Below are 26,905 nucleotides of genomic sequence, written 5' to 3' on the forward strand. Positions count from 1 at the left end.
ACAATAATTTGTGATGCCATCACAAACACTGGCATTTAAAGGGTACAAATAAAAAAAATGCCTACACCAGAATGCAGGAAATGAAGTCTTTGTAACAAAATGTCCTGGTGGGGACCCCCAGACCCCCGCTTAAAAAGTGGCCTGACTGGGGCTATATTTCGCACTATATTTCCTGGCCTGAATGATTTCCCCAGTCCGGCCCTGGTTAAACGCCTCCAATGCTTATTAGTGTGTGTGCGTTTGAACGTTTGCATGTTTCAACCATACATTTCCATTTATAAAAAAATAAATAAAAAATTATAAATTTTTTATTTATTTTTTACCTCCTATAACAGTGGGGGTCGCGGCTCTCTGACACTGTTATTTCGGGGGTCGCGGCCTGAAAAGTTTGGGAACCCCTGATATAGAGCAGCATGCAGCAGTGGAGAACACAAAGATAACCATACATGTGTGATATAGAGCAGCATGCAGCAGTAGAGAACACAAAGATAACCATACACCTGTGATATAGAGCAGCATGCAGCAGTAGAGGACAGAAAGATAACCATACATGTGTGATTGTTTGAGAGTGTTTGTGTGTGTGTGTGTGTGTGTTTCACTAACTGTCTCTCAATATCTGATTCCATTATTAGTGTTTATGACCTTGACATACTTGTGTTTATGTGGACATAAATAAATCATTAAAATGTGTGTGTATGCGTGTGCGAACACACTTACGTTAACAAAGCCTTTGTACTGTGCGTTTGTGTTTATATTGATCTGTCTGACTTTATACTTGTTAGACACTTTGTGTGTGTGTGTGTGTATGTGTGTGTGTGTGTGTGTGTGTGTGTGTGTGTGTGTGTGTGTGTGTGTGTGTGTGTGTGTGTGTGTGTGTGTGTGTGTGTGTGTGTGTGTGTGTGTGTGTGTGTGTGTGTGTGTGTGTGTGTGTGTGTGTGTGTGTGTGTGTGTGTGTGTGTGTGTGTGTGTGTGTGTGTGTGTGTGTGTGTGTGTGCGCGTGTGTGTGTGTGTGTGTGTGTGTGTGTGGGGGGACCGTGCTGTGGCTATTCTGGACCTAGTCCTTCACGCTGGCCTGAGACCCTAATTCAAAACTCTGTTGCCATGGTTACTGGGCCCCTGCATGCCTCTCTGCGATTACAGGTTGACACTCCCGTTCCTAAGTTAGTTTTACACACGTACACTCGCACACACAGAACCACAGGCGTCCAGATTTAAGTGCTCTGCTTGTGTTTGTGAGCAGAGTCCCAGAACCATCTGGCTGAGTGGATGCCCCCGGACCCCCCTACTCTGCGCCCCCCCCCCCCCCCCCCCCCCAACTTGTCATGAGATCTGCAGCCCTGACCATCCCCCCTGTTTTTTTTTTCACAACTCGAGTACAGCTTGTATTACTGAAAGAGGAAGTACACACATATATCTTGTCAGCTTGAAATGGTGAAAGATTTATATTCCATTATTAGAGTGTTATATTCCAGTGGTTTTGTCCTTGACCACAATTGAGTAGAGCTCGCTGATCATCTGATGCGCGGTCAGCTCCCAGGATGGAGATCTGTCAGGCGTGGGGTTGACCTGTACATTTGTGTGGTATGGGATTGGTGTCGACGTGTGCTGTGTGTATGTGTGGTGTGGGGTTGGCAGGATGTGTATTGGCTGGGGGGGGTCGGCAGGAGGGGAACAGGTCGAAACTGGGGTGTCGCAGCCTGTGCATATGTCTGATATCGCTGCTGTCGGGACAAAACCTCATAACTCCATTTTTTATTTTTTTTTTATTATATAAATCAACTCCGTAGATCATCCTCCATATGTGTGTGTGGGTTTTACAAAGTTTAAACAATGGGAAAGCATTAAACCGATCATCTGTCTAAACCTCCTAACTCTATTCACCCTCAAATCTGTGTTAGTTTTTTTCATCTGCTGAAAAGTTGGGTTTTTGGAGTTATGAGGTTTTGTCCCGACAGCAGCGATATGCTCTTTGTGACCTGGGCCTGGGGTGCAGGGTGGTCTCTGGTTGGTTGTAGCGCGTTGTTCTCTGGGTGCAACACGTCTTCTGGGTGTAGCTCTGGGTGGGGTGTTCGTCCTACTGTTGCTCCTGTAGAATGTGTTGGGTCTGTGGTTGAGTGCGACGTCTTTCAGGGTCTTTGCGAAGTTAGGGACTGTTCTTTTGAAGATGTGAACAGTGTCGTACAGGCTGTGCTGGTCCAGGGTGGGGTGGGATGCCAAGTAGACATTTTGTTTCATTGCACAGTCTCTGGAGATTTGCGCATTGATTCTTTGTATGAAGCCGGTTTCTTTCCCTCTCTTTGTCTCCCCCCCCCCCCTCGGTCTCTCTCTTTGATGTATAGCAGAAGCAACAGAAGCAGTATCTTCTCTCCTATTCTCTTTTTCTCCGTCACTTCTTCCGTCACATCTCTGGCTGTTCCAACATTCCAGCACTCTCTCTCCCTTTTTCTCACTGCCTTCATCTCCTCTCTCCTCTCCTCTCTTCTCCCCCTCCTCTCTCCCTCTCCTCTCCCCCTCCTATCTCCCCCTCTCCTCTCTCCTTTCCCCCTCCTTTCCCCCTCCTTTTTCCCCCCTATCATCTCCTGTCCTCTCCCCTCCTCTCCCCCTCCTCTTTCCCCCTTTCATCTCTCCTCCTCTCCCCTTCCTCTCTCCCCCCTCTCATCTCCTGTCCTCTCCTCCCCTCCTCTCCTCTCCCCTCCTCTCCTCTCCCTGCCTCCCCCTCATCTCCTCTACTCTCCTCTCATTTCCTCTCCTCTCCCCTCCCCCTCCTCTTTCCCCCCTCTCATCTCTCCTCCCCTCCTCTCCCCCCTCTCATCTCCTGTCCTCTCCTCCCCTCCCCTCCTCTCCTCTCCCTGCCTCTCCTCTCCCCCCTCTCTCCTCCCCCCTCCCTCTTCTCCCCCTTTCAGCACGGTTTGATGAACATTGTTACTCAGCTGAAAGAGTTGTTCCCTTTCTGCTGACTTGTCATACAGAACTTGTAAGTGGCTTTGGATAAAAGTGTTCAGCTTAATGACTAAATGTAAATGTAAAGGGCCAGTACACCGTTGTTGGAGAAGCGCTGACCACAGCAAGTTGATAGAAGTTGGTCGTACGTGGCCTCAAGTTGATAGAAGGTGGTCATATTATATGAAAGGTTCTTACCTTCAAAATAAGCCATCACTTGTACAAATCGGGCGGATACTTTTCAATCTATGTCCTATGTCTATGCAATTTGCATACCGCCCCAACAGGTCCACGGAGGACGCCATAGCCCATGTGCTGCACACAGCAGCATCACACCTGGACAAGAGGAAGGGGAACTATGTGAGAATGCTATTCATCGACTACAGCTCGGCATTCAATACCATAGTCCCCTCCATACTCATAGCCAGGCTCAGGGACCTGGGCTTGAACTATGACCTCTGCCAGTGGGTCTTGGACTTCCTGACGGGCAGACCCCAGGTGGTGAGAGCAGGCAACTGCACCTCCTCATCCATCACCCTCAACATAGGGGCCCCCCAGGGCTGTGTTCTGAGTCCCCTCCTCTACTGCCTGTACACACACGACTGTGTGGCTCAGCGGAGTAGCAATACAATCATCAAATTTGCTGACGACACAGTGGTGGTGGGCCTGATCTCTGCCAACGACGAGAGGGCCTACCTGGAAGAGGTCAAGGTCCTGGCGGGATGGTGCCAGGAAAACAGCCTCTCCCTGAACGTCAGCAAAACAAAGGAGATGATTGTGGACTTCAGGAGGTCAGGGTCAGGGGTCAAGGACTACAGCCCCCTCAGCATCGACTGGGCACCGGTTGAGAGAGTCAACAGCTTTAAGTACCTCGGAGCCTACATATCCGAGGACTTGACATGGACCACACACATTGACAGTGTTGTGAAGAAGGCACGACAACGCCTCTACTTCCTCAGGCGCCTAAGGAAGTTCCAAGTCAGTCAGAAGATCCTTAAGAACTTCTACTCATGTACAATAGAGAGCATCCTGACTGGCAACATCACCTCCTGGTTTGGGAATAGCACTGCACAAGACCGAAGCAGACTACAAAGAGTGACACGTTCAGCCGAACGCACAATTGGAGGGGGGCTCCCCACCCTCCAGAACATTTACAACAAGCGGTGCAGGGGCAAGGCTAAGAGAATCATTAAAGACTCCAGTCACCCGAACAACTGCCTCTTTGAACTGCTGCGGTCAGGCAAGAGATACCGGAGTCTCAAGGCGAGCACAGAAAGACTCAGAAGAAGCTTCTATCCCCAGGCCATCAGGCTGCTAAACGAACAATGAACACTACACAACAACAACCATCAAACGCACATAGCACACACATCCACACGCACACACTCACTTTAAACAAACACACTGTAGCACCCACTCCACACACTTTATAGCACACACTCACTTTAAACAAACACACTGTAGCACCCACTCCCCACACTTTATATTTATTGATGAAGGATTGCACTACAACTCGTACACCTTACTGTAAATTGTACCTAAATTGTACCTCATCCCATTTCTGCTTGCACTATATAGTATTGTACATTAGTACACTGCATAGTATTGTATATTATATGGTAACTCAGTTACGTCTATTCTGCATCGAACATTGTACATATGTCTATACTGAACACTGTGACCTCATTTTCTACTTCTAAATTACATGCTATACTATGTTATTTGATACTATCTTGTCTAGCACAGTCTCTGGAGCGTAACAGTAAGAAGCATTTTGTATGAAAGTATTCTGTACTTCTGTATGACAACTATTAAAGAAACTTGAACTTGAACTTGAATCATGCTGATACCACACTACTCATTCCTGAGCAAAAGGGCGTCAAAGAGACCGAAGCCATTTCTCTTGATTTGCTTAATGACTACTTTACCCAGAAAGCAATGTAACCCCCCCCCCCCCCCCCCATGACTTCAGTCTGAGAGCAGCCCTGCCTTTGTTAGTCTAATGAAGTGGTCACCAACCTTTTCCAACTCAAGATCACCTATGATGTCAACAGAGAAAGACTAGATCTACACACTCAAATTCACGGAGAAAAAAAGTATAATTTACTTTTCAATTGATATAATAAAATTGTACCCACATTTAAGCCAATAGATACAGCTTTCAATCCCTCAAAGTGATAAAAGGGAAAGAATGAAACACATAATGATAGTAGGATTTCATTCTGAATCCTATACTTACCTCTTTAGCTGCAACGTCCCACATAATAAGGTAAGAACCATATTATGGGACGTTTTTCGGACTTTTTGCAACCGGCACTTTGGCGACCCCTAGTGGGTCGGGTGTGCATATATATATTTCTTTTATCCACTTTTTCTCCTCTTATTCTATTTTTCTCCCATCCCAATTTCGCTGTGCCAATTCTTCCCTCCCCTGTCTTGAACGTTGCTCGCATATGCCCCCCACTGGCCGGTTGTAGGGAGGATAGAAGCCGTGCATCACGTGTCCCCTCCGATACACGAGGAGGCAGCCTGTCACATCTTTTCACCTGCCAGCGCGGACTCTCATTGGCGAGGTGTAACGTGTGGGAGGCTCACACTACCCCCGCCATTTCCTGTCTCTGCTGTGCAGGCGTCCCCCAACCGACCTGTAGGAGTCGCTGTCCACAACGTCCAGATTACCACCCATCGACTTCCACCCGCTAACTCTGCCAATTGAGTTAGTATGTGTGTGCATATTTTGTAATACAATATATATATCGAATTGAAGGCTTATTTGTTGCCTGTCGATAGCGACAAAATCCGACAAAATCCGTTCAGCGGTTCTCGAGTTACATGCCGGTATTTGAGGCTTGTGCAAAGTACACGGTATTGCGCAAAATACCACTCCCGACTCAGGCTGCAGTAGTTCCGTCAATCTAGATCCGATCTCGAAAATTATTGTGGATCGTTGTAGCCAATGAGTGTGGCTTCCAATGATACCCCATGTGGGGATGTGTGAATCAGGGATCTAGGTGAACAACTAAATTCTTTAACAGGAAGCCAAATTAATTGAAGTCTATGAGAAAACTGAGTTTTTCTTTGTACACAGTTTACCAAACTCACTCCTAATCACTCATTTCTGAATGGATCTTTATGAAATTTGGATATGTACTACATAAGGCTTCAGGCTATGGCTCAGTCTGGATTTGTAAGCCATACCACCTTCTGGGGACTAACTACTACAGAAAATCTTGAGTAACAAGTTTTTCTTTTTTTTTGTATTTTATTTTTTTATTATTTTTTAAACAAACACATAAACAAACATGACAACACACGATTAGATATACAAGCATTGTAAAACAGTGTACATCAGTTAACTCATCGTTTGGATAAATGTCTTATACAAGATGTACCCCTAATACCTGCTATCTATTCCCCTACACACATATGCTCTTGCTCGCACCCCCCGCCCTGGACCCCCCCATGGATAATCCATCCATTATCCTTCGCTCCTAACCAGACACTACCATTAAATGCTAGCTTTTATTCTCTCCACCACTTCTAACCACATTGTCATGGATTCATTGAGACCCAAAATTCTTGCTGTAGATATTTCTAGATAAATCACATCGAGATATGTAAGAATCCAGACCTTTCGGCAAATTTTTTCCGGTTGAAACCATCGTGATGCTATCAGTTTTTTAGCCACTGTAATACCAGATAAAACCAATCTCTTTTGTTGTATAGGTACTGCATATTCAAAAACATCATTCAGCAGTAATATAGAGGGGTGTACATGTATATTCAGAATTAAGAGATTTGATAATTGCTGGGTCACTTCTTCCCAGAATATCTTAACTGGTGGGCAGTCCCAATACATGTGCATAAATGTCCCCTCGTCCCCATTTGTACATAAGGAGCATTTGGAGTCTTGTTTAAGACCCATTCTGTTCAGTCTTATAGGAGTCAAGTATGTCCTATGAATATAGTTAAGATTGATTTGTTGATGGTCCGGGTTCCTTGATGCAAGTCGAACATTTGCCCAGGCTTCTTGCCAATCAAAATCTTTTTCTAACAAGTAACACGTTTTTCTACAACTCAAGTTCAGACCTATTACGTTAGCACTAAAAGAAACTTCAGAATGTCATCTTTCAAAAGAGACCAGGCTCATGCATGTGCTATAAGTATTGTTGTTTTGGTTTGCAAAAAACGTATGCAGTCCTCAAAAACTAAAACTAAAATGGCCAATTTTGGGGGCGCTTGCTAAGAGGATACAAACTCTTCTTAAGCCCTAGCCCTATTTTCTGAAAATCCACCTAAAAATACATACCTAAGTAAATGGAAGATTGCTCCACTTCTACAAGGTCCATTAGCATGTTCTTGGTATCTATGGACATCTATGGATCTCAGGGAAAGTATTCCCAGTGTCAGAAATATTGTGTCTGTTACTAGGCTTGAGTAAATTGTAATGAACCAAAGGAGAATATCAATAAAATAAATTTATTTTAATTTTTTATCTTTGGCGGTGAATAACACCATGCTAAAAATGGCCAGACATGAAAAACTGCCACTGTGCTCGTTCAGCAACCTCTTGAGATCATGTGTACAGAAAATCTAAGCAAATTAATAAAGGGAAGATGATTAAACAGAAGGTTTTGTAGATACAGTACTGAATTCTGCCATCTGGACACATGCAATTTGAAATATTAATATAGAATATCTGGCCTATAAATGACCTTCTTATAGCCAAGTTGCACATCTATGGATGGGGCCATAGATGTGCAGAGTGGCAGAGTTCAATCTGGATTTAGTATCACCAGGCGTGATCCACAAACCGTGAAGGAAATCTACTGTAAGTACAGTTACTTTTTTATAATGGAAATTGCTCGTTCACAGAACGGTACATAAACTAACTGCGTTCTCATTTATGCCAATAACGTTCAGGTTTGGGGTAGATAATCCCGAAAAATAAGATAAATAAAAGAGGAAATCCACAAGTCATATGATTGACAGGAGCTGGCTTGAGCTGGGTAGTGTCGTTTTTCGAAATTCCAACGTCATTCGAAAGCTCTGGGTCCGCCGACGGACCGCTCGGGCTAAAGAGGTTAACTTTGCAAGTATAAAATACATGCATTTGCATTTAGGCTGGGACAACTTGTAGCCTAAAATAATTTTTTTTATTTATGTTACATGAAACAAGACAGTAACAATAATAATAATAATAATAATAATAATAATAATAATAATAATAATAATAATAATAATAATAATAATAATAATAATAATAATAATAATAATAATAATAATAATAATAATAATAATAATAATAATAATAATAATAATAATTAGGGGTGGGCGATATGACGATATTAAATAAATATCGGGTACAGTTCATAAACGATACACTTTTTAAACGTATCGTGGACATCGTGATGTTCCTCACAATCCCTCACATCAGTTTATAAGCCGCTGCGGTTGAGATGACTTACTTTGGCGCAGTGCTTGCCTTTACTCTCTCGTCTCTCCCTCTCAAAGAAAAAAATGCACACACACTGCCCCAACTTGCACGCGCGTGCACACACACACCCAGAGAGGCGGTGCTACAGGTTTGTTTGGAGGAAACAGGGAACAGGGATACGAGCGTGAGAGAAGTGGAGAGAGTTTTGTGAGTTTAAACGTTAGCCCTACGTGTTTTATTCAGAAACGGCAATGGAATATGGAGGCGCAGAGGTGGATGAACTGGTAGTAGCCTCAGGTTTTTATGCACACGAGTCCCAAACAATTTAAAACCAAGCTCGAGTCGATCAGAGCTTCCTACGCTGATATATGGTCACTTTTCCGCACCTAACCTTACCGGTGAATGCGTCATGCCTCCGCGGATTCCCGGAGTTATGCGGTGCGCGAATAATACACACATTTACACTTATAGCAGACTTAACTTACATATCAACATTATCTGGCCATCCTCAGTAAATACCATCAAACTCCACTATCGAACATGGGACGAGTGCGCGCACGCACACACACACACACACACACACACACATTTACAGCAGACTTAACTTACATATCAACATTATCTGGCCATCCTCAGTAAATACTATCAAACTCCACTATCGAACATGGGACGAGTGCTTGCGCGCGCGCACACACACACACACACATTTACGCTTATAGCAGACTTAAATGATTTTAGAATATTTCAGCTAATGAAGTTAAATCAACTATCCAGTTCGTTTTTATAATGTAACGTTTGGCTACTTGAGAGGGAGAGAGAGAGAGAAAGATAGCTGTAAAGGAATGTGAATCACTACCCACTTTCAAAAACACTCTCAAAGAACACCTACGGGAGACTGCAATTCGAAACTGGCCCATGTAAATGTCCTAACCCAACCCCCTCCAATGTACAGTAAATGACCAAGTATGGTTGTCAATATTCCAATGTACAGTTTTGCTTGTACAGTTGTACAGTGTTCCCCCCCCACCCCTCCTGCAAGCTTTCCTGGACTTAATCTATGCGCACTGCTGCCAGTCAGGCTTTTATTAGGCCGTAAAGTGCAGGCTGTATCGTTTCATTCCGTTCCCACCTCGGCGGACTACACAATTTTCACTCTGGGCTAAAGATCTATTGGTGTAGATTTAGGAACAAAAAGTTCTCCATTGACAAACCTGCCCGTTTTGCAAGATCATAATTTTAAAGTCGGGACTAGATCTTTACTCGCGAACGGATACTTGGTCACCACCGAGTTTTATTTGACGTAATTGGTGCGAGTTCGGTCACGTATCTTGCGCTCGACCAATAGCAGCTCTCTTTGTTGCGAGGATACGGCCGTCGGGCGACAACAAATGACATCCACAGATTAACGTTACATCAGAACAGGACGAAAATGGACAAAAAACACATTCTAAAGTTTGCAAAAAGGTTTCTAAACAATGGTATATGCATGTTATACGCCTATGTCATGTACAAAGGTCTGATGACCACATAGAATAGAAACTGAAGCAGGCTGCACATGAACAAAAAACAGCCCCTTTCAGTAGATGCTTTTAAAGCACAGTCCCGGGCAGGTAAGAAACAATACAAAGCGTTTTCCAAAGGTAAATGATATTTATTATACAATAAAAGGGAAGGGAATTAAACTCACAACAAATAGACAAACAGGGAAAAAGGTAAGGGGAGAACAAACAAGATAATTATAATAAAGTAGGCACAAGGGTTGGCACAAAGACCAACACCCTATACAGTTCCACACACGGTGGAACTGGTGGCAAATAGCCTAAAGGCCAATAATATATATATGTATAACCACTCAATGGAGTTGAATGGCAAATGGAGTATAAATCCACACAGTGGTAACAGGCACAGAGGCCAGCACAATATACTCACTCTGTATATATTTGCCCACACACAGTGGTAAATGGCAAAAGGGGAAGCCAACACAATATATATACAATCTCACACAATACTCTAGCCTACACACGATACTCTAATCCACACAAAGTGGCAATGGCATACAGAGTACAATAATATATATATATATATATCCACTTAATAGTGGTGAATGGCACAAAGGCCAACAATATATATAAACCCACACACAGTGGAAAACAAAGGCAACCTCCAACGCTCTGGTCACTGGCAATTGACACAGAGAGGCGCCCGGATGTGTGTCATCTCCCAGTCTATATCCACTCATCTCAACTGACTGTCTGTAGGTGCACCAACCAGGTGCAATCAATCCAATCTGTGAAACAGAACAGGAGATTAGGAGATGACACAACATCACACACACAAAATAATACTAACCTGATGTTACATGGTGTTTAAAATATATGGCAATAATTATAATGAACAACCCACGTACGTGACACCTATTTACTTATTGTACAAGTATATTTACATTTCGTAACGGCGGAAGTCCAAAACAAACTGTGACGACTGCCACCCTGATATAAACACAGCAATACTATGATGATGGTTCAGTTAACGAGGTGAAGGCACTTCCTCCCGTGAGTGTCCCAGCTTGTTCCCCAGCAGAGGAACTCAAAGGTTTTCATATGTACTTATTTGTAAATACGTCAATATATTACTTATATTTGTAATACGTACACATGGTACATTTTCGTAAATATGTCAATATATTACTTCTATAACATAACGTACAATATGTACCCTTTTCCTGTGGTCGTTGAGTACTTTATTTACATATTTTAAGCAAGATCGGATTGAGCTATTATTTTGGTTTTCAAGAAATGCAAAAAGATGCCTACGAGATAAACGCACAGTCATCCTCACCAGACACAGTGCATAACGATGTACTGAGAGGAGAGGGACAGACAGTCATCCTCACCAGACAGTGCATAACGATGTACTGAGAGGAGAGGGACAGACAGAGTGAAGGATGAGGACAGAGTGGGAATGATGCAGAGAGGACGACAGATTGAGAGAGCGAAATGGAGAGAAATGGAGAGAGAGAGAGAGAGAGAGAGAGAGAGAGAGAGAGAGAGAGAGAGAGAGAGAGAGAGAGAGAGAGAGAGTAGGTCAGAAATGGAAGAGAATGTAGCGCAGGAGAGTCAGAGGGACAGAGGGTATGAATGACAGATGGAGAGAGAGAGACACACACACTGTTATGAGATGCGAATGAGAGAGTACATGTGTGAGTACAACAAGCACGTGAGTATGATGAATACTGTGCTTCGGAGTGCAACATAACATACAGTTTGAGAGAGAGAGAAAAGTAGTGTAGAGGTCTAAGCACTGGAGTGGCTGGGTAGTGTAGAGGTCTAAGCACTGGAGTGGTTGGGTAGTGTAGAGGTCTAAGCACTGGAGTGGCTGGGTAGTGTAGAGGTCTAAGCACTGGAGTGGCTGGGTAGTGTAGAGCCTCTGTGTGTGTGCGTTTGAAAAGATATGATGAAATCAGACGACTATATTATATTGATAGTAAATGTACTGAGGGTGGACAGACAGATGATGTTGATATTTAAACATAAAAAATACAATACATAATAAATGTATCCATGATCATCATGCAACATAAAACAATTGCAGGAACGGTTTGGGAGAGGAAGGTGTTTTAGGTTGCGTGTTCCAAAAAATTTAATTAAAGTTTAAAGCTCAATATATCAAAACGTGGCACTTTATTGTGAACAGGAGGTCTATTTGTATTAAAAACAAAAAGACAGGACCGGAAAAGTCTTTATCGTATGTAGGGGTGCCCTGGAATATTTTATTGGACACAGGGGTGCCTTGGCAGCAGAAAGGTTGAGAACCCCTGAAGAGGTCTAAGCACTGGAGTGGCTGGGTAGTGTAGAGGTCTAAGCACTGGAGTGGCTGGGTAGTAGGGGTGTAATAATGCATCGATTAATCGAAATGCATCGATTCTAATGTGACGATTCAACTGCATCGATTTGAAAATGTTAGAATAGATTATAATCTAAATTAATTAAAAAAAATGTATTATAATTTTTTTTTCTGTTTTTTTTTTGTGTATTGTTTTTATTTACCTATAGTCCATTCATGCTGAGTGAATCAGTTCCCCCAGCCACATTTGTGTATTAAAATTTTTGGGGGGAATTAACTGATAAAAAATGTATCGAAAATGTATCGAATCGAATCGTAGTCAAATGAAGAGATTTCATGATGCATTGAATCGTTGCCTGAATAATCGTAATCGAAATTAATCTTTGTGAGGTCGCATCGTTACACCCCTACTGGGTAGTGTAGAGGTGTGAGCACTGGAGTGGCTGGGTAGTGTAGAGGTGTGAGCACTGGAGTGGCTGGGTAGTGTAGAGGTGTGAGCACTGGAGTGGCTGGGTAGTGTAGAGGTGTGAGCACTGGAGTGGCTGGGTAGTGTAGAGGTCTAAGCACTGGAGCGTCTGGGTAGTGTAGAGGTCTAAGCACTGGAGTGGCTGGGTAGTGTAGAGGTCTAAGCACTGGAGTGGCTGGGTATAGTGTAGAGGTCTAAGCACTGAAGTGGCTGGGTAGTGTAGAGGTCTAAGCACTGGAGTGGCTGGGTATAGTGTAGAGGTCTAAGCACTGGAGTGGCTGGGTATAGTATAGAGGTCTAAGCACTGGAGTGGCTGGGTAGTGTAGAGGTCTAAGCACTGGAGTGGCTGGGTAGTAGGGGTGTAACAATACATCGATTAATCTAAATGCATCGATTCTAATGTGACGATTCAACTGCATCGATTTGAAAATGTTAGAATAGATTATAATCTAAATTAATCAAAAAAAATTATTCTAATTTTTTTTCTGTTTTTTTTTGTGTGTATTGTTTTTATTTACCTATAGTCCATTCATGCTGAGTGAATCAGTTCCCCCAGCCACATTTGTGTATTCAAATTTTTTGGGGGAATTAACTGATAGAAAATGTATCGAAAATGTATCGAATCGAATCGAATCGTAGTCAAATTAAGAGATTTCATGATGCATTGAATCGTTGCCTGAATAATCGTAATCGAAATTAATCGTTGTGAGGTCGCATCGTTACACCCCTACTGGGTAGTGTAGAGGTCTAAGCACTGGAGTGGCTGGGTAGTGTAGAGGTGTGAGCACTGGAGTGGCTGGGTAGTGTAGAGGTCTAAGCACTGGAGTGGCTGGGTAGTGTAGAGGTCTAAGCACTGGAGTGGCTGGGTAGTGTAGAGGTCTAAGCACTGGAGTGGCTGGGTAGTGTAGAGGTCTAAGCGCTGGAGTGGCTGGGTAGTGTAGAGGTCTAAGCACTGGAGTGGCTGGGTAGTGTAGAGGTCTAAGCACTGGAGTGGCTGGGTAGTGTAGAGGTCTAAGCACTGGAGTGGCTGGGTAGTGTAGAGGTGTGAGCACTGGAGTGGCTGGGTAGTGTAGAGGTCTAAGCGCTGGAGTGGCTGGGTAGTGTAGAGGTCTAAGCGCTGGAGTGGCTGGGTAGTGTAGAGGTGTGAGCACTGGAGTGGCTGGGTAGTGTAGAGGTCTAAGCACTGGAGTGGCTGGGTAGTGTAGAGGTCTAAGCGCTGGAGTGGCTGGGTAGTGTAGAGGTCTAAACACTGGAGTGGCTGGGTAGTGTAGAGGGGCGGGGCTAGGGGGTGGCTACTTGGGCTCAAGCCCCGAATGTTTTCTGAAAAGCCCTGAATCTATTTAAAAAATAAAAATAAAAATAAATTATATATATATATATATTTTTTTTTACAATTCATCATTGTTACATGAAAATATGTTTGCACCAGATTTAGCAGAAGCTAATTTCCATCTGTGGTCTATCCAGCTGCTAACTGTATTTGAGTGAGTTAAGTCTTATGTTATGGTAGACTCAGACCTAAGCTTTAAATCACAATCAACAAGTTGACAAAAACTTAATTCTTCCACCTTAGAAACATAGCTAAAGTACGGCCATTTATAAATCAAAAGGACGCTGAAAACCAGATCCATGCCTTTATCTCAAGCCAACTCGACTACTGTAATGCACTCCTTACCGGCCTCCCGAAAAAATACGATGATAACTATTTTATTGCAATGCACTATTGCATTATTTTATTCTATTTTACTAACTATTTTATTGCACTGCACTATTTTACTTTGTATCAGTGAATCATAGACGCCTGGCCATAAGAGCATTCGGAGCATCTCTGCTCTCCCACTATTGAACTTGGGGGAGCAAAGGTATGCTCTTGCTCCACCACTTTTTGATCATATGAAAAATATGATATATCCCCCCCCAATATATAAATCTAACCATAACTACGTTATGGTTAACTGAGTTTTATAGTGAAAAGAGCAGCTTTATTGGTCAAGATTGAAGGCTCTATATTGCAGGAAATTGCACGTACAGGTTCATTAAATTCAAAAAAAATCTGCCGTTTGCCTACCAAAAAAAAGGGCACCTATCTGGGCTAAGCCCCGGATCTCCTACAATCCTAAATCCGCCCCTGGTGTAGAGGTCTAAACACTGGAGTGGCTGGGTAGTGTAGATGCTGGTCGGTCGGGGATCTGAGGGAGATAGCAGTCAGGTGAAAAGAAGCAGCTGGTGACTCCACATGTATCGGAATTGGAATGAGGACCATGCAGACTCAGCCCTGGAATAAGATCGTAATCTAACGGTTGAGTCTACATGGTCCAAATTTGTGCAAATCTTATGATTGCACCTTTTAAAACAAGTTTATTCTGGGTGTTATGTTTGAGTGTGTCACTCAAAGTCTGCTATGTGTTGATTGGCCAGTGAGGCTGAGTATCATGTGATGTGTGACTTTATTGTGGGTGAAAAGGGGAGGGGGCAGGCGGTGAACCGGCAGCACTGGTCCAATTCTGGCTGCTGAGAAATTATCCCTTTTACTGAAGAACAGCACAATTGCATGGTGGAGATGGTGTGTGTGTGTGTGTGTGTGTGTGTGTGTGTGTGTGTGTGTGTGTGTGTGTGTGTGTGTGTGTGTGTGTGTGTGTGTGTGTGTGTGTGTGTGTGTGTGTGTGTGTGTGTGTGTGTGTGTGTGTGTGAGTGTGAGTGTGAGTGTGTGTGGCGCGTGCGTGCGTAAAAGGCTGAATGATCCAGTGATTCAGTTGGGGGATTCTTTAAGGGGGGGTGAGAGGAGCCAGCTTTGTTAGCAGAATATTCCCTACATTAGAATTGAGGGAAAATGCAAGGGGGAGCAAAGAGTGCTCCCTCTGCCCCCCCCCCCCCCCCTCCCCCTCCCCCTTGTTGATTCTGTACCAAAACGTTTAGAACGCGACTTTGCTCATGACTACACCAGCCAGGCTTTGCTCACATCTGAGCCGATATACATTTCTTAAAGGTGCTATAGATAAAAAGAAAAATATTTAAGAATACATCCACAGAGCGCAATCCTGATATATTTTTGTACTGTATGCACCTGTGTATTGTATTTGATTATGTCAAATAAAATCAATCAATCAATGTTGTTGTAAACGACTAACGAGTCAGTCACAGTCAACCAGCACCTGATAACAGGTCTGACCCTTTAGCTCAGCTGGTTAGTGCGGCCGCTGGTGGATCCTATGGTCCCAGGTTCAATTGTTGTTTACATGTATGCATGTATCCCCTCCCTACTTCCAATTCCCCCCGCGTGGAATGCACCTGATTGGATAAATAACATGCTGGTGCTCTAGTACGACATCTAGTGGCTGAATGTTATCTGTAGCACCTTTTAAATGACACATTCCAAGATGATCTATATATCAATATATACGCAGCCAATAAGACGTTTGGGTCTCTCTCTCTCCACACAGCGATGAGGAGGAGCTACGGAAGTCCATGTCTGAACTGGCTGACGTTCGCACTGACTCCGCCTCCCACACCATGAAGAGGACAGGCAGCGGGGGGAACCCCCTGCTGGGGGGCGTGGCCCAACAGTCCGACGCAGAGCTCTACAAGAACGGCTTCCTGGTGCGCAAGGTCCACGCCGACTCTGACGGCAAGAGAAGTAAGATGGCACTTCAGTACCCAGCCTGTGAGAGAGCATTATGCCAAGAGAAGTAAGATGGCACTTCAGTACCCAGCCTGTGAGAGAGCATTATGCCAAGAGAAGTAAGATGGCACTTCAGTACCCAGCCTGTGAGAGAGCATTATGCCAAGAGAAGTAAGATGGCACTTCAGTACCCAGCCTGTGAGAGAGCATTATGACGGCAAGAGAAGTAAGATGGCACTTCAGTACCCAGCCTGTGAGAGAGCATTATGACGGCAAGAGAAGTAAGATGGCACTTCAGTACCCAGCCTGTGAGAGAGCATTATGCCAAGAGAAGTAAGATGGCACTTCAGTACCCAGCCTGTGAGAGAGCATTATGACGGCAAGAGAAGTAAGATGGCACTTCAGTACCCAGCCTGTGAGAGAGCATTATGACGGCAAGAGAAGTAAGATGGCACTTCAGTACCCAGCCTGTGAGAGAGCATTATGACGGCAAGAGAAGTAAGATGGCACTTCAGTACCCAGCCTGTGAGAGAGCATTATGACGGCAAGAGAAGTAAGATGGCACTCTATAGATATCTATGCTTCAGTACCCAGCCTGTGAGAGAGCATTATGCCAAGTCTGTCTGAAGGAAGAGTAACCACAGTTGTGATTAGATTTGATTCAAATGTATTGTCATCATACAGCACAAGTACAGTACAATGAAAATAAGATTGGCATCCAACCAGAGTGCAAATGTAACAGCAAGGTGCAACAGTAATATACAATGTAATAGCATTAGCAGTAGTAGCAGTTGTAGTAGCAGTTGTAGTAGACGTAGTAGTAGACGTAGTAGTAGTTGTAGTAGTAGTAATAATAGTAGTAGTCGTCGTCATAGTAGTAGTAGAAGTACTAGTAGTAGTAGAAGTACTAGAAGTAGTAGTAGTAGAAGTAGTAGTTAGTCACTTAAATAGCGTGTTACGTTGTTACCTCAGTTTTTGTGATATGTATTTCATGACATCACTCAGCTTGTGATTTGTATTATGACATCACTCAGCTTGTGATTTGTATTATGACATCAATCAGCGTGTGATTTGTATTATGACATCACTCAGCTTGTGATTTGTATTATGACATCACTCAGCATGTGATATGTATTATGACATCACTCAGCTTGTGATATGTATTATGACACCTCTCGGTTTGTAATTTGTATTATGACATCACTCAGCTTGTGATTTGTATTATGACATCACTCAGCGTGTGATTTGTATTATGACATCACTCAGCTTGTGATTTGTATTATGACATCACTCAGCTTGTGATTTGTATTATGACATCACTCAGCGTGTGATATGTATTATGACATCACTCAGCTTGTGATTTGTATTATGACATCACTCAGCTTGTGATTTGTATTATGACATCACTCAGCTTGTGATTTGTATTATGACATCACTCAGCTTGTGATTTGTATTATGACATCACTCAGCTTGTGATTTGTATTATGACATCACTCAGCTTGTGATTTGTATTATGACATCACTCAGCTTGTGATTTGTATTATGACATCACTCAGCTTGTGATATGTTGTTCTCCCCTCCAGCACCACGTGGTAAAAGGGGCTGGAGGTCCTTCTATGCCATGCTGAAGGGGCTGGTCCTTTACCTGCTGAAGGTACGCAGCTAAACCGCCTCTCTCACCCTCCTAGTACTCATTCCCATATCCCATAGTACTCAGAATATATTAATATTCTGACAAGGAAACAAAAAGTGTGGAAACATTCAGTTGGGCCGACATTGAGTTGAATGGGATCAACATCTCTTCTTTTATGACCTTTAAGCCCGATCAGCCAGGTATCGAGCCGAGATTTATTTCACGTCATAAATAAATCCATACAGTCTGTATTAATTAATGTTGCGTTTCTTTTTCAAATGTAGACCCTAACCCTATCAAAACAGCAAAGTGTATTTTCAGCACTACGTTTGTTTACCAATGATTTTAACCTCTTAACACATTGTGTGCCATAAACGTGTTTTAACGTTTCTGGGCGCCAATCGTTGAGTGCCATAAACGTATAAATACGTTTTTGGATCGTTTGATCTTTTTACTTTGATTCCCGCTCTACACAGTTGCCCAGAGCGATCTGCATCATTTAGGCATGTCCCAACAATTTAGAACTGCATTCTGATCGACCATCACCAGGTGGCAGTATCGTCCCGTGTCTGAACTGCATGGGGCTCTGGGCTGATAGTCAGCTTCACTCAGTTTCTCCTCGCGAGTGGCCCCTCCTTCCCCTGGGACAGAGATTCACAGTCCTCGCCTCGGGATTCCGTTGCATGAGCGTATTTGATCATGAAACGTGTATAGACATATACACTGGTAATCGCGATTGCGATGCGATCACTTGGAATTATTCTTTTGGAATACCTTCTGGCTAAGGTAAGGTACATTCTATGTCTATTTTACCTAATCTGAAACGTGTTTTTCTAACGATCACAGTTCTGTGTTTGTTTCAACGGACGAAAAACATGCTCGGCAAACGCGATCATAGTTTTGAGTTAAAACAACCCCCCCCCCCTTGATGATTTTGTGATGATACATATATACAAGTCATATACCTTTGATATGGGAGTATTCGGGGTTTCAGGGGATCAGCCAGAACGGTTTGGGCTTATTGCACATAACGTCTTTTATCTCGCGATCTATGAAAAAATACTATTATCGTGGAAATGCGCGATGTTTAGCGTGTAATAAACTACAAACTACAGCATGTGGAAACAAACTATTATTCCCATGCTGGACTACAAGTAATGTTTGTCGAAATGGGCCACACCGTGTCTCTACAGCTATAATACAGAACACAAACACAGCTTTGCAAACATAGTGCAACGACCACGGAAACGTCTAGAAAGGCCGGCATTCTAAAGGTAAATTAACCAAACAGCGTGGCACTCAAAGTGTTAACACTTTCAGTGCCGACGACGCTATTTATCGTTCATTTCATGCCCCCCGTTGAGAGCCGACGACGCTAATTGTCGCTTTTATTTTTTATTAGCGATCTGAATTCATATTTCATTAACCAAGTCTTCCATTGGTACAGCAGCCCCTTTATGAGCTCCGATGGGAAAATACCGCCCCCTATCGTCTATTCCTGTGTAATTGCAGCCCATTCGATTACACAGGTCGATGGGTGGGGGGGGAGCCTACTCGCTCCACTATGCTGGCGAGCCTTCTGATGAAGAGGGAAGTGATTGCGAGACGGAAAGCAGCCTGGAATATATATTTACAGCAGCCAATAATCAATCAATAAACGCGATCGATATTTGGAATGGCGATCAGGAATTGGAATAATCTTTTTGGAGAACATCTGATCTAAGGTAAGGAGTCTATGTTACCAGTCTTAGGATAATCAGAGCTGTTTTCACTGAGATAACAGCGTGCCCCGTATGTGTATATGTGTGTGTGTGTGTGTGTGCTGTTGAGGAAATAAGATAATCGATTTCTCAGCTCGCTTCTATAGCGTGCATAAGTACACATATACTATCGATAATCTAGCGTTTATTTGAAAACGATTCATAAATAGGCTGACAAATGACAACGTGTCTAGTGTATTCGAGAATATTCCAGTAAATGCTGTTTATGACGGAATCTTTCTATTTTCCTGAAATGTTTGAGAAAACTATAGCTTTTCGAAATGCTATAAAAGGGAAATGAACCGATTAAAAAAACAATCCGTTTCGACAATGTTGACTGCAAACAAGTCATCGATAAGCGACGGGCAGATTAGACACATAGCCATAATTTCAAACATAGATTATGCATTTTTAACGCTATCATTGAAGTGGATGCTGGCATCCAAGCACATTAATCAACGTTAATCAAAGGCACTGAAAGTGTTAAAGGTAAAACATTTTGGGGGCTACAGTGGCTCAGGAGGTAGAGCAGTCATCTGGTAATCTGGAGGTTCTCGGTTCGATTCCCGCTCCTCCCGGGCAGTCGATGTCGATGTGTCCTTGAGCAAGACACTTAACCCCTAACTGCTCCCGATGAGCAGGTTGGCACCTTGCATGGTCGCCTCCACCGTCGGTGTGTGAATGTGTGAGTGAATGGGTGAATGTGACAAACAAAATTGTAAAGCGCTTTGGATAAAATAGTTATATAAATGCACCATTTACCATTTATGGTCAGTTAAAGGTCACGTAGGTTAAGGGTCACGTAGGTTAAAGGTCACGTAGGTTAAGGGTTAGATTTGTAACCCATCCTAACAGTGATGATGTGTTTGGCGGTGCAGGGTGAGTACCGTGCAGACCGGCAGCTGACTGACGAGGACCTGAAGAACGCCGTGTCCATCCACCACTCTCTGGCCATGAGGGCGGCTGACTACAGCAAGAGACCCAACGTCTTCTACCTGCGCACCGCAGACTGGAGGGTCTTCCTGCTCCAGGCCCCGTGAGTCTCTCCCCAAGCTGCTCGCTGCCCTGCACTGGAATCATAGTAATAATTAGGGATGTCCGATATTATCGGCCTACCGATATTATCGGCCGATATCGGCATTAAAATGTGATATCGGAAAATATCAGTATCGGTTTAAATTTTTTTTTTTTTTTTTTTTTTTTTTTTTACATGTCTATAACCTTTATTTACCCAGACAAGCAAGTAAGAACAAATTCTGATTTTATTTATTGTCAAAGTATGCATAATGTTATGTTAATTCCACAACAAGACATATGTAATGTTAATTACCTGAAATTATTCCGTTTTTTGGGGGGGGGGGGAACCCTGCATATATCGGTATCGGTTGATATCGGTATCGGAAATTAAGAGTTGGACAATATCGGTATATCGGTATCGGTAAAAAAGCCAATATCAAGCATCCCTAGTAATAATCGCAACTACCTGCCCCGTACTATAGTCTACCCATACAGTAACTCTCTATATTTACAGCATATATATATATATGTATATCCATATCTGTCTGAATATACCTGCATATAATCCTTATATATACCTGCTTATACACCTGCATATAACCCATATAACTCTGTAGGATAGCATGTACAATAATGCTGTACTATATACAGTATATATTTATTGTTACCGTAAATCACCATCTGTCTGTACATACCTGCATATAATCCTTTTTACACATCTGTAGATACTATATCTATTATTTCCCCAAGGGGATCAATAAAGGAATATCTTATCTTATCTGTACATATATCCCTTACCTACTCTTACTAGTTAAGCTGCTGGCCAGTATGACTTACTTACTACCATAGTGTCTTTATACCCTTTTACTATTGCACTTTACTGTTACATTTGCACTCTGGTTGGATGTCGAACTTATTTTCATTGTAGGCCTACTGTACTTGTGCTGTAGGATGACAATACATTTGAATCGGATCTAATAATAATAATGCATATAGATTCATATAGTGCTTCACACCAAGGGCTAGATGTAGTGAGACAAACAACAGACGAGCGTAACACAAACACACAAGGATGGATGGATGGGGGACGGGGAGCTAAGAGGAGGCACTGGAGGAGAGATGGGCCTTGAGGCAGGGTTGGTAAATTGAGAGCCAAACTAGCCTGAACTTTTAGTCCCAGGATGACATTTTGCCTTTCTATCTTTATCTCCCATCCCAATTTAGTCGTTATGTCAATTCCCTTCCTGGTGGTTGCGCGTTTTGCCCTAATGTCAGTCTGGGGAGGGTGTAGACTACCGCATGCTGCCCTACTGCCGGTCTGGGGAGGGTGTGTAGACTATCACATGGCTGCCCTACTGTCGGCCTGGGGAGGGTGTAGACTACCACATGCTGCCCTACTGTCGGTCTGGGGAGGGTGTAGACTACCACATGCTGCCCTACTGTCGGTCTGGGGAGGGTGTAGACTACCGCATGCTGCCCTACTGCCGGTCTGGGGAGGGTGTGTAGACTATCACATGGCTGCCCTACTGTCGGCCTGGGGAGGGTGTAGACTACCGCATGCTGCCCTACTGCCGGTCTGGGGAGGGTGTGTAGACTATCACATGGCTGCCCTACTGTCAGCCTGGGGAGGGTGTGTAGACTACCGCATGCTGCCCTACTGTCAGCCTGGGGAGGGTGTGTAGACTATCACATGCTGCCCTACTGTTGGCCTGGGGAGGGTGTAGACTACCGCATGCTGCCCTACTGCCGGTCTGGGGAGGGTGTGTAGACTATCACATGGCTGCCCTACTGTCGGCCTGGGGAGGGTGTAGACTACCGCATGCTGCCCTACTGCCGGTCTGGGGAGGGTGTGTAGACTATCACATGGCTGCCCTACTGTCAGTCTGGGGAGGGTGTGTAGACTACCACATGCTGTCTTACTGTCGGCCTGGGGAGGGTGTAGACTACCACATGCTGTCTTACTGTTGGCCTGGGGAGGGTGTAGACTACCACATGCTGTCTTACTGTCGGCCTGGGGAGGGTGTAGACTATCACATGCCTCCTCCGATACGTGTGGAGTTGCCAGCCGCTTCTTTTCCCCTGACAGCGAGGAGTTTCACTGGGAGAACGTAACGCATGCGGAGGTTCACGCTATTTCCCCCAGATCCCCTCCCTGCTGAACAGGCGCCCAAACCGACCAGGACTCGTATACCCCACCGACTCCCCACCCGCGAACACTGCCGATTGTGGACGACTGACCAAGTCGGAGGTGCCGCTGACCCAGAATCTCTGCGAGACCTAGGCTCTTACGCTACCCAGCCACTCCAGGGGACGACATTTCAAGGAACTCAGCCTATTGTTATCTGCGTTTCCACCACTTATGAAACCGGTCTCCAGTGTCTCACTAGAATACGGAAGGACGATTCTCTTCATGGTCACAGTTAAATTAACCTGCATATTATTTTGCCATGTATAGATCCTCGCATTAAACAGGAACGTGCGGTATGCACAATGCACTGGCAAGTATTTCCAGGGCTTTGTAGATTGTTTGCAGTGCAAGTCACTCTCTCTGCGCCTGAGTCGGGTTGTGGCTGCTGTTGAATCATCGTCTCTTCTCATCTGGAGGAGCAGGCTTGCGTTTTGGAAATACTTCACCTATAATTACAATCCTGCTTAATTGTCGTTGTAACCAAGACCTTTGCTGGAAAAAAGAATCGCTTTTGTGCATATATCACTAGATCTATCAGCTTATAATACGCATTTCCTGGTTGAAAGCAGATGACATTAGTGAAATGAATGTTAAATGTCTCATTAAATACTTAACCTACAAACCTAAGACTGTTCTGACGGCACAGTATTGATGCAACTAAAATATTCGCTAAGACCAAACTGGCCTATTAATCGACTAGGAGCCCTACGTGTTTAATTTCTAGACAGTTATGCAGTAATTCTGCTCACCAGCTGTCGAGGGTACTCTTGTAATTCCAGGCACAGTGAGTGGGCTGCAACATTAATACATTTTTAATAATCTCAGTGAGTTGGTGACCTTGAACTAAGAGGTGCTTTGCACATAAAACAAACAAGTGGAAATGAGTTGTATATGAGGAAATGAGACTCTTGAGTTCTAATGACTGACTAACCCTCTTGATTTCCTCCAGTAACGCAGAGCAGATGCAGTCATGGATCACTCGAATCAACGCGGTGGCGGCCATGTTTTCAGCCCCGCCCTTCCCGGCCGCTATTGGCTCCCAGAAGAGGTTCAGCCGCCCACTGCTGCCTGGATCCAACACCAAACTCTCACAGGTACGAGCACTACGTTACCCAGAAGCACCCTCTCTTAGCTAATTGCTAGTGTAGGAAACCATAGGCTTGCTTGGCTAACACATCTGCACAGCAAGCAAGATGTTCTACCGCTCCAGTTGAGGCGTGTTTGATGTGTTTGGACACGATATATAGTGATATAGTGATATTTAGTGATATATAGTGATATACAACGGATGTAGAGCTAAGATAAGATAAGATATTCCTTTATTGATCCCCTTGGGGAAATTCAGGCATCATAGCAGCATGGTACAGGTAGTAAAAACAACACAAGCAGTGTAAACAAATAGGTCAATATAATTTACTATCTAACTGGCTGAAAAAAAATATTCACAGTATTCACAGTGTCACATAAGGTGCAGCAAAGCTGTTCTCAACTAAAGACAATCTTTGTACCATTGATGATTTCATCGACTAATCTGTCAAATTTGAGTTTCCCCACTTGAATCTATCGACTATGAGGGGGTGAGACTAAACGGATGGTTCAATTAAAATATGTAGCCCATCTAGATGTCCCACATTTGACAGGTTTGCTGCACTGCTGCTCAAGAGGGGGGAAACCGTAGCTCAGGAGGTAGAGCGGTCGTCTGGTAATCAGAAGGTTCCTGGTTCGATTCCGATTCCTCCTGGCAGTGTGTCGAAGTGTCCTTAACCCCTAACTGCTCCCGATGAGCAGGTTGGCACCTTGCATGGTCCGCCATCACTGTGTGAATGTGAGAATGTGAGGCACAAGTTGTAAAGCGCTTTGGATGAATATGCTATATAAATGCAGTCCATTTAACAGGAATTGTTTGGAAAATCAGACCGATGCAATGGATCCCATATGTTACTTATGTTTATAGTGTCCTATATGTCACTTTATGTTTATATTAGATATTTTTTTTATATACACCGTGGGAAGGGGGAAATGCAATTTCATTTCTCTGTATGTCACATTATGAGAAGCGACAATAAAGCTGACTTTGACTTTATACTACTGTAGTCGTCAGGTTGGACAGGTTCACTATACTTATAGAAAATGGTACTTATTCTCAAATACTGCCAGTTTTTGCAGAATCAATATGAATGTCAGCTCATGGTATCAGTGGGGCAGTATGCAGTGTGTTGTCATGCAGCTGTGTTAGTGGCACTGGCTTCCTATACATTTTAGAATACATTTCAAGGTCCTGGTGCTCACTTTTAGAGCTTTGCATGGCCAGGCACCAGAATATTTAACTGACCTGCTGGAACCATATGTGCCCAGCAGGACCCTGAGGACAGCTGACCAGGACCTGTTGGTCATTCCGCCCACCAGGTTGATCACCAAAGGTGACAGAGCCTTTCAATCTGTCGCGCCTAGACTCTGGAATGCACTTCCTCGTGGCCTAAGAGCTGTAGCGTCTGTTTTTTTTTTTTTAAATCAGCTAAAAACATTACTGTTTAAACAGGCCTTTGGGTAATGTTTGAGCTTCTCCTCCAGGTATAAAATATGTTTTTTGTTGGCGATTTAACTCGTTGCTGCTTAATAACAAGGAATTCATTACACAACTCAAAGAAGCTCTTATAGTATTCCAACGGGAGAATGCAAACTCGGTGCAAGACCCCAGAATAATATGGATGTCGGTAAAGGGAATGATCAAAGATTTCACGGATAGCTTTTCCTCCAAAATGCGCAAGAATCAATGCACAAAACTGGCTGAGCTGGAAACGCTTTACTCAACGTTATTTAATTCTCTAAAATACAACAACTCAACTCGACTAGAGAATCAAGTTAACGTACTAAAAATAGAGATCAATGCCATATACAGACAACAATCGGAAATACAAATACGCAGCACAAGACAACAGCAGTACTCCCATGGTTCCAAACCCAGCCACCTATTAGCCATGCGATTAAGAATTAATGCAAAATTTGCAGATATAACTACCATTAGAGCACAACAAGTACTTGTAACAGATCCTGTAAAAATAAACGATACATTCAAAGAATTCTACTCCGACTTATATAAATCAGAAACGACCTTCGATCAAAACAAAATGGACACATTTCTTAATCAAATTATTCTCCCTAAACTTTCAGAGGATGACGCTAAACAGTTAGAAACACCGATCACACTAGAGGAACTCAAGAAGGCCATAACAGCAATGCAAAGTGGTAAGGCTCCTGGAATAGACGGTTTCCCATCAGAAATGTACCTTTCTTGTTGGGACATAATTGGCCCCTTATTACTAAATATGATCTTATACTCAGTCAAGGAGGGGAACTTCCATAAGAATGACAATATTGCACTCATAACAGTCCTCCTTAAAAAAGACAAAGACCCCAACGAGTGCGGTAGTTATAGACCTTTAAGCCTCCTCGGAACCGATATCAAACTGTACTCTAAGGTATTAGCCATCAGATTACAAAAGCATATGACGTCTTTAGTTCACCCGGACCAAACTGGCTTCATAGGAGGCCGCCTGATCACTGAAAACATAAGACGAATACTGCACATACTTGATGCCGACAAGGAGGACACCATACCTAAGGCGATGCTGTCCCTGGATGCTATGAAAGCCTTTGACAGGCTGGAATGGTCGTATCTATGGGCAGTACTAGAAAGGATGGGGTTAGGAAAAGGATTCATCGATATGATTAAAGTATTATACAAAGACCCATCGGCCATGATTACAACAGGCACAATCATCTCCAAAATCTTTCCGGTATCACGCTCTGCCAGACAGGGTTGTCCTCTTAGTCCCGGACTGTTCAATCTATCATTAGAGCCTTTAGCACAATATATAAGACAATCCCAATCCATAGAACCAATCGTAATCAAGGGCACACAACAAAAAATTTGTTTATATGCGGACGATGTAATATTGTTCATGCAAAACCCCAACACCACATTGCCTCATCTGCTCAAGT

General features: G+C 43.5%; 1 protein-coding gene across 2 annotated transcripts in view; it reads left to right on the forward strand.

Moving 5' to 3' along the window:
• Positions 1–26,905, forward strand: part of psda (pleckstrin and Sec7 domain containing a) — a 116,171-nt gene that overhangs the window by 77,095 nt on the left and 12,171 nt on the right. For both annotated transcript variants that reach the window (XM_084322093.1, XM_084322094.1), the window contains exons 8-11: positions 16,127–16,320; positions 17,889–17,959; positions 20,577–20,734; positions 23,853–23,997. In XM_084322093.1, the coding sequence (XP_084178219.1) occupies positions 16,127–16,320; positions 17,889–17,959; positions 20,577–20,734; positions 23,853–23,997 (568 nt within the window). The remainder of the gene's footprint in view (positions 1–16,126; positions 16,321–17,888; positions 17,960–20,576; positions 20,735–23,852; positions 23,998–26,905) is intronic.

This window comes from Notolepis coatsorum, assembly GCF_963971535.1.
Source record: "Notolepis coatsorum genome assembly, chromosome: 9".
Taxonomy (NCBI): domain Eukaryota; kingdom Metazoa; phylum Chordata; class Actinopteri; order Aulopiformes; family Paralepididae; genus Notolepis; species Notolepis coatsorum.